The 8,787-nt window shown below is 37.6% G+C and overlaps 1 protein-coding gene across 2 annotated transcripts; it reads right to left on the reverse strand.

Moving 5' to 3' along the window:
• Positions 1 to 1,533: 1,533 nt before the first annotated feature.
• Positions 1,534 to 8,252, reverse strand: LOC103452717 (ABC transporter B family member 11-like). Of its 2 annotated transcripts, XM_017336668.3 has the most exons (14): positions 7,964 to 8,252; positions 7,855 to 7,883; positions 7,001 to 7,348; positions 6,571 to 6,625; positions 6,306 to 6,481; positions 6,004 to 6,225; positions 5,682 to 5,920; positions 4,954 to 5,479; positions 4,563 to 4,836; positions 3,546 to 4,438; positions 3,138 to 3,404; positions 2,780 to 3,043; positions 2,360 to 2,653; positions 1,534 to 2,080 (listed from the first exon to the last, which is right to left on the reverse strand). In XM_017336668.3, the coding sequence occupies exons 3-14, from the start codon at positions 7,319 to 7,321 to the stop codon at positions 1,727 to 1,729; spliced, it is 3,885 nt and encodes a 1,294-aa protein (XP_017192157.1). In that variant the 5' UTR covers positions 7,322 to 7,348; positions 7,855 to 7,883; positions 7,964 to 8,252; the 3' UTR covers positions 1,534 to 1,726. The 2 variants fall into 2 exon arrangements, with proteins under 2 accessions (XP_017192157.1, XP_070671837.1); XM_070815736.1 differs by lacking the exons at positions 7,855 to 7,883; positions 7,964 to 8,252 and adding an exon at positions 7,698 to 7,838.
• Between the last annotated feature and the right edge of the window lie 535 nt (positions 8,253 to 8,787).

Here is an 8,787-nt window from a genome sequence, read left to right on the forward strand (position 1 = left end):
AAAAAAAAAGGTCAAAATTTTGAGATTTGATTAGAGAGAGAAATCATTTGGTTGATGTAGGAACAGTATTGAAAACACACACAGGTGACATATTCATTAATATATTCCACGTCACTCTCTAATTATTTGTTCTTTCTTTTTGTTGTCTAACGTTCAATTAATACTTTTTCTTTATGTGTTATGTAAGCATATACATTATACAGTACAAGAAAAAGCTGGGATTTAGACTTATATTCATAATTTATACATAAAAAGTTGTATTTTATCAAAGTGAGTACATGGAAATGATAACCTAGGAACAAGACAAAAGTTGTAGCGAAATAAAAACGATGGCGTCGATACGACTTTTATTTGGGAACTTTAACGAAAAGCACCCGGTACTGTTCACTTTAACGAAAAACTATATTTTTACACTAAAAAGTCAATCCTGGTACTATTCACTTTACCCTTTATTTTGTCCTTATCATTAAAACTCAAAGTTTTCAAGCCCTTTTTATTAGTTTCCTCTTTTATTTTGCCACTACCACTATTGAGTTGTAGCGAATTCAGAAAGTTAGCAAAAGAATAAGACAAAAATCTTATCAAAATAAAAACGATGGCATCAATATGACTATTTTTTTGTGCCATCATCATAGTCTAAAATATCCATAATATTCTGATATTTTCATCGAAATTTTTGTGTTTTTAGACTACCGATATTTTTTTGGATTACCGATATTTCCGATATCATCGATATTTTAGACCTTGCTAAGTCACTCATGTATGTTACCATGCAATATATAAAGTGTAAAATATTGTACTAATTCATTATATATAAATGATTATGGTATGTTTAAACTTCTTTCATTAATTACTACATATTTTTTACACTCACAGCTCGCTATATAATCAACTTAAATCAGTTATATCTATCATGCAATGCATTTCCTTCCAATTTTTTGTGATAAACTAATAGATAATTGACTAAATAAACATCCTGCAAAGTTTCAATAAAAATTTCCAAGTTTTTCTTACAATTTCGGTGATTTTTATTCAATTTTTATTGATATCGATAATATCCCAATATTTCCATCGAAATTTCCGTATTTTTGGACTACCGATATTTCCGATATCATCGATATTTTATACCCCACCATACACTGAGCTGCAGTGGATTCAGAAATTTAACAAAGGAATAAGACATGAATCGGAGCGAAATAAAAACTAGGGCATAGATACGACTTTCTTTGTGCCACCACCACAACCGAGCCGTTGCGGATTTTGCTTGCTTTAAATTGGTGAAAAATTTTAGAAGAGAATTGTGATTCAAATAGTAAAAATCGCTTGACACTAGAATCACCACAGTCAAGATCAGGTGTTCGAATCCTTCTCTCTAATCGACTTTATAATGGGTTGTGTTTATAATTGTTGTAATACATACTTAGACCTTTTACAAGATATAAAGTAAAACATAACATATACGCCTTGGTAATATACCTCTTAAAAAAAACTAGGTATACCAATTGTTTAGATTAAATTAAAAACCATTTGACGTGTCACCAATAGAAATATATGTACGTTAATTAATACTTAAGTCATAATCCAACACACAACTACGTTATATAATTTACAAAATTTTGTTTAAATAGATGATTTCCTTAACATTACCCTTATATATATTACATACTTATTCCTTGGATTTCCTATTCGACTGAAGTACTCGGAAGAATTACTGAAAAGTAGATCTCTAAGATGAGGCACTTGCATGCAAAGCAACCAAAGAAGCATAAATGCCATCCTCGACATTGATCAAAGTTTCATGCGTTCCTTTCTCTGCGATCACTCCATTTTTCACCACTGCTATTAAATCTGCACTCTTAATCGTTGATAACCGATGAGCAACCACCACCGTGGTTCGATCCACCATGACGCGATCCAGTGCGTCTTGGACAACTCGTTCGGATTCAGCGTCGAGCGCACTCGTGGCTTCATCTAGTAGTAAAATCTTTGGTGCCTTCATTATAGCTCTTGCAATTGCCACCCTTTGTTTCTGTCCGCCGGACAGCTGAACCCCCCGCTCTCCTACGATTGTATCGTAACCCTGCATTGTTTTCCGAAGTTAACATGTATAAATCTTCAACATTCTGAATATAATTTTGTAAAAATAGTCCTCTTGTAAGCAACGCCAAAGATTTTCATAGTGATAAGTGATACAAACGTGCATTACAAACATAAAGATCGAATCTTCATTTCTTTGAGTTGGCTCGACCTTCATGTTTTGTTATGGATTGAGGTGGCGCAATCTTTATTTTCAGCTACGCATGTTCCTAAATCATACTGATAAAAAAGAAATCGACGAAGTTTTTAAGTTAGTGCCTACCTGTTGTAAACTACTGATGAACTTGTGAGCGTTTGCCAATTCTGCTGCAGCTATAATTTCAGCTTCTGTTGCATCCCCTTCCTTTCCATATGCAATGTTGGCTCGGATAGTTTCATTAAACAACACAGGCTCCTGGCTCACCAGCCCCATTTGCTGCCTCAACCACTTCAACTGTAGCTTTTGGATTTCGATTCCATCAAGTGTAATGTGACCTGAATCAGGGTCATAAAATCTCTGCAACAATGAGACGACTGTCGATTTCCCACTTCCGCTTTCTCCAACCAGAGCAACTGTCTGATAAACACAAAATACATTTCCAAGTTCCAGAAACGCATATTAGACTATTAGACTACAAGGTCAGAATCTCGTGAATGAATTGAAAACGAGTAAAAAGAAGAACAATGCATGCTACTGAGTTACCTTGCCACGACGAATGGTCAAGCAAAGGTCCTGGAAGATTGGCACGTCAGGTCGAGTTGGATACTTGAAGCTGACATGGTGGAATTCAATTTCGCCTTTCATATTTTCTATCGTTGTTCCAGAATCATCACTGGAGTCTATTTTTGATTTTCGATCGATAATTGCAAATATAGAAGCAGCAGAGCTCTTTGCTTTACTTACATCAGTAGTTAGGGAACCCGACTGAGACACTCCAACAGCTGTCATAGTAAGAGCAAAGAAAACCTACAAACCAGAAGGGCAAAATTTCAGGCATGTGAACAAATTTTCTGTGCCATTCACTACTTGAAGACTTGTAGAGGAAGGCAAAATAACTTACCCGGAAAACATCAGCGAATGTTGTCTTTCCAGCTGAAACAAGTCGGGCTCCCGCGTAAAAACTAGTGGCGTACACAGAAAACAGAAAAAAGAAGGATAGACCAAATCCTATTCCACTGATTAACCCTTGCCTAATCCCTGTCTTAATAGGTCCTTCACATTTTTTCTGGTACAATTCAATCACCTTCTCTTCAGCACAAAAGGAAGCAATTGTTCTAATACTCCCTACAGCATCATTTGCTACTTGACTTGCCTCCTCGTACATTTTCTGCAACCATTTAGAATTCAGTATCAATAAAAATTAGTCTTATACATATTATGTATGTGAGATTGGATCATGTTTTGAACTGCACCGGCAACAAGTTGCATACTATAATTTTTCTTCAAATTTTGGATTTCAGAGAAATACCTTTGCATCTGCACTGAATCCTTTCATGAACTTGACGTGAAAATAACCATTTACTCCTAACAGAGGCAGCAAAACAAGAATTATAAGAGCAAGTCGCCAATTTGCCACAAAAGCAATCAACAAACCAGCAATTGCAGTTGCTAAATTCTGAACAAGCAAACCAAGAGCATCTCCAAGCAGCCCCCTCAGAGAAGCTGCATCTGCAGAAAGCCTTGCGCCAATTGCACCACTTGAGTGCTCAGGATCGTCAAACCAGCTTACTTCCATGTAAACTACCTTCTCAAAGCACATAGATCGGACTCGTTTTATTAATTTAAATCCAGCCACAGAAAAAAAGTATTGTCTAGCTGGAAGTGCTATTAAAGATCCCACTCCAAGAACAATAAAGATTAATGCCCAAAACTTTGAATGCTTCCGGAGTTCGTGATGTGGCTCAAAGAAGGTCTTTATTACACTGGATAACAATAACCCAAAAATAGGTAAGACTACCCCATTGGCTGCTGCAGCTATTGTACCTAGGAACAACACTGGGATCTCTGGCTTGTTCAGGTAAGCTAGGCGGCGAAGCGAGACTTCTGGAGGTACTCTTGATGATTTTGAAGCAAGAATATCAGATTCTGCAGGTGCTGCGTCAAGGACACCTATTGCACTGGGCATACCAAATGAGATTGAGAAGGAATGACGACTACTGTTTCCTCTTCCAGATGATCCCCGGCTTATGGATCGTAAGAGTGAAAATCTTTTACTTGAATGTCTCCGAGAATCCACACTACTAATTTCTGGCCTATCATGATCATTCACGGTCGTCTGCTCTGATACACTGCTCATTTCTTGCAACCTTATAAGCTGGCTATATGCTCCTTCAGGGTCCTTAATTAGCTCCGAATGTCGACCTGCTCAATTGAAAAAGTTCAGTATGAGAAGTACTCATTAATTAAGATTATGGTAACGATACTTTAAACTTGATGAAAGTAAGACTGGGAACTCGAATGGTAAAATAGAAAACAAATGTGTTACCTTTTTCGACGATTGCCCCTCTATGTATAACAGCAATGGTGTCAGCATTCCTTACTGTACTCAAACGATGGGCTACAATGACAGTGGTGCGATTAATCATAATTCTGTCCAATGCCTCCTGCACAACTCTCTCAGATTCAGCATCAAGGGCACTTGTTGCTTCGTCTAAAAGTAGAATTCTCGGGTCTTTCAGGATTGCTCTAGCTATAGCAACTCTCTGCTTTTGGCCCCCAGACAGCTGAGTCCCATGTTCCCCAACCATTGTGTCTAGTCCCTAAAAAATTAATTACACGAGCTGAATTAGGCTATGTTTCCATCTTCGTATGTATCGAAATGGTAAGATCAACAAAGAAACACCCAAACTTAAAGAGTATGTATAAACGAATTTAACCTGTGGCAGTTTGTCTATGAATTTAGCAGCATTAGCAAGCTCTATAGCAGCCCTTATTTCATCGTTAGTTGCACCGTCCTTCCCATAAGCAATGTTATCTTTGATGCTAGAAGTAAACAACACGGGTTCCTGGCTGACAAGACCTATTTTCTGTCGGATCCATTTGAGCTGGAACTCTTTCAGATTAATACCATCAATAAGAACTTCCCCAGCTAAGGGATCATAAAACCTCTCAATCAAACTGATCACAGTTGATTTACCACTTCCGCTCTGCCCAACCAAAGCAGCAGTTGCACCACTAGGTATTGAGAGAGAAAATCCATGGAATATTTGTTCATCTGGTCTTGCAGGATAACTGAAATAAACATCCCTCAGTTCTATGTCTCCATGGATGTCTTGTAACTGCTGCCCATTAGTGTCATAAGAATCTATCTCCGGCTTTCTGTTAATCGTCTCAAACATTTTATAAGCTGCAGCTTTTCCAGCAGCAAATGCACTCAGGCATGGAGAAGCCTGCCCAAGAGACCTGGAAAAGTATCACAGAGACATGTTCATGTCATGATATTCTGAAGCATAAAATATTAAACTTTGAAGTGAAGAGTGGGAGTAGTCAATAACTTTAAGATATCACAACTTGAAGTGTATGCAAAAGTGAAAACATGTTTACTAGTGCAATCACGCAACGTTCACCAAAAATTTTCATCAAAATTTATCGAAATGCAACTTACATGGAGGCAGTCAACGCAGCGAAAATTACATTAATTACTTCTCCTCCAGTATATCCTTTTTCAATTATCATCTTTCCGCCAAACCATACAGCGAAACCATAACTAGACATTATAATAAACAGAACAACACCAATCCCAAAACCAGAAGCCAAACCCTCGTGCACACCCGACTTGTAAGCTTTTATTAAGGAATTGTTGTAATTAGCTATCGCCTGTTTCTCTCCTGTAAATGATACAACCTGCAAGGGAATGCTCATCGTTTTTGTTCCATACCAAGATAATATAGAAAATAAAATTATAATTTGTAGACAAGTAGGCATACAGTTCTGATTGAACCAACTGTCTGCTCTACCACAGTTGATGCCAGTGAATAAGCAGTTTGCCCACGGGATGCCATCTTCGATAAATTGATGCCCATGACAGCACCTGAGAGGACAAGAAGGGGAAGAGACGATAGCATGACAAGGGTGAGAAGCCATCCCTTAAGAAATGCTATTATGAAGCCTCCAATGAATGTGGCAATTAATTGGATGAACCTTCCTACCTGCAATAAGAACATGAAAAAATTAGAGGCTGTTAGAGAAAATGGAAATCATTTAAGGCTTTTGTGTAGCGTGTAAATACCTTCTCGCCCATGGCCTCTTGAATGAACACAGTATCACCGGACATCCTGCCAATAATTTCCCCAGTGTTCGCTTCTTTATCGAAAAAACCAACATCTTGCCTTAATATTGTTTTCAAGTATAAACCTCTTATTCGTGCAGCCTGTCTCTCTCCGGTGATCATCCAGCAAGACATCTCTGACATATAGCAAAAGATAATTTATTATCTGAGTTCCAATAAGCCAAGCTATTTCTTCAATACTGTAAGGGAGCTCGGTAATACTTACGCAGAAATGCAGCAGCACCAGCTCCCACAGCCAAGTAAACATACTCTAGAGCTACCTGAGGATATGATCCTATTTTAGCAACTAAACCGCAGACACCAGAAACCAAGTTAAAAGTTCAAAAATAGAAGTTCAGACACAAATCCTAATGTAACAACCATTTGGCGGCTGAACTAGAGAAGATTTGAATCGAGTTCATGATTCCAAGCAAGTCCTTTAAAGTGCACCCTTTTATGTGGGACTTATAAGACACGGAATGTTGGACTGTTGTCCAATTTCATAAGTTTAGTCTTAACATGTACGAGTTCAACACACAACGCCATGACATTTGTGTCGTTTAATTGAAATAGTTTCCAGGCCCCAGGAGTAATTCCTAGTGAAGATGTGTTCGTAAAGAAAACTTTTCACCAGGCTCTAGCCACAGAACATTTACCTTCGAAACTGCATCCACAACATCTTTGGTATTCTCAGCTCCTCCAAAAGAATTAATGATATCTCCCATGATTACAGTCATTAGAGGCATACAGAGCCCGTTTCCAATGGCGCTGATTACACCAACAGACATTAGCATGCAATCCAAGGAATCAGCGAAGGAGAAAAGCTTGTAATATGGTACTGTTTTGGTGCCATCCTGCTTGTTCTTGATCGTATCTTGCTGGCTGTTTTCAGAATCCTCCACTGCTGCGTGCCCGTTTGTTGCTGTCGTGCCCTGCTCCTTGACCACATCGCCCTCCACAGGATTTACCTCAGCCATGTCTCTCACAGGAGTAGTGTTAACTTGCTGTTTTACAACACAAGCAACTCAGACAAGTTGGATGATGAGATCAGAGCCGCAACAGGAACAATTTATGGTTTGAATTACCAACCAAACTTTGTCTTTAAAAAAAATTTTTAAAAATATAGTTCACCAAAGAATGGATGGCAAATTTGTTGTAATATAATATAGGATTTGATTATTCAGCCAAAAATTAAAAAATCATTCAGCAAAATGTTTGCCAAGAAAAATTATTCTTCAAAAAAAAATTTCAAAAGCTTCACATAGAAATCATGCAATGCAAGGAAGCTAATTCTTGTGAGTATTTTACATCAAAAGAAGAAATAAAAACCTGCAGAGAACAAATATTTACAACCTCAGCAGACTAAATTCCATCCTCCACAGCACACAAGTAAGCACTAATTAACATGAAAGCGAAGAATCAAATCAAAAGACAAAGAGAAGGAAAGCAATGCTGCTCAAGGAGAGAATATATAGTAACATAATGAGCAATGAAGAAACAAGCTTCTTACCACTTTGTGAGAATTTGTTGCGTAATTCCCTGCCAAAATATTGCTTTTAGAAGCCGCGATCAGTCAAAATTCAAAATTTCCAGAACAAAAGTTGAAAAAAAGTTGTTACTTTGAACTGAGTTGGAAGAAATACGATTCGAGTTCTCTACTTTTTTAGCTTTGATAGGATGAGTTTTCCTTTTCCTTTTCAGTTCTTCTGGGAGTGTGGAAATGTAATGGTAACTTTCGGTTGGTTTGGCATTTGGGTTGTGATCGAATATATCATAGCAGATCCTTTGTCTGCTCTGCTGTTTGTAAATGGCGACGCAGCCGTCCTATTTCGGTGTCCGGTGGTCAATTGTTCTCAATCATCATGAGACTTCGGAAAATAAATAAATAAAAAATTGTACTCAATCATCCTGCCCCCCGCCAAAGTTTTGGTTTTGTTTTTCTAATTACATGCTTTTCATTTCTAACAAAAATGCTACTCTTACCATATGAATTCATAGTTATAGCATGATGTGGTCATGTGTTGATGGGCCCTACCTCTATTAGAGAGGTTGTGTGGATGCAAATTTCTTCCTCCTTAATCTTGGACAAAATTGCACTTACAAAACAATTAACATATTTGGTTAAAGCCAAAAGCTTCACGCGCTCACGATGAATGAGGGGGCTTTGACCGAAGAACCTCTCATGCTAAAGTTAGAATTTAGAGAGAAAAATGATTAGAAAGTTTTTAGAATTTTGCAAGAGTGTAGACTTACGTTTTTAGAGAAAATGGGGTAGTATATGTAGGGCATGGCCCGTCCCCCTTGGAGAAAAGGTGGCCGGCCCTTTGGGATGTTTTTTAATGTATTTTGTGGTTAGTGGGTAATGTAATTGGCAATTAATGGATTAATTAGGTAATAAATCCATTAATTAGCCAATTAACATATTTTTAGAAGTTATGGAATG

This window comes from Malus domestica, chromosome 16 (assembly GCF_042453785.1).
Source record: "Malus domestica chromosome 16, GDT2T_hap1".
Classification (NCBI taxonomy): Eukaryota; Viridiplantae; Streptophyta; class Magnoliopsida; order Rosales; family Rosaceae; genus Malus; species Malus domestica.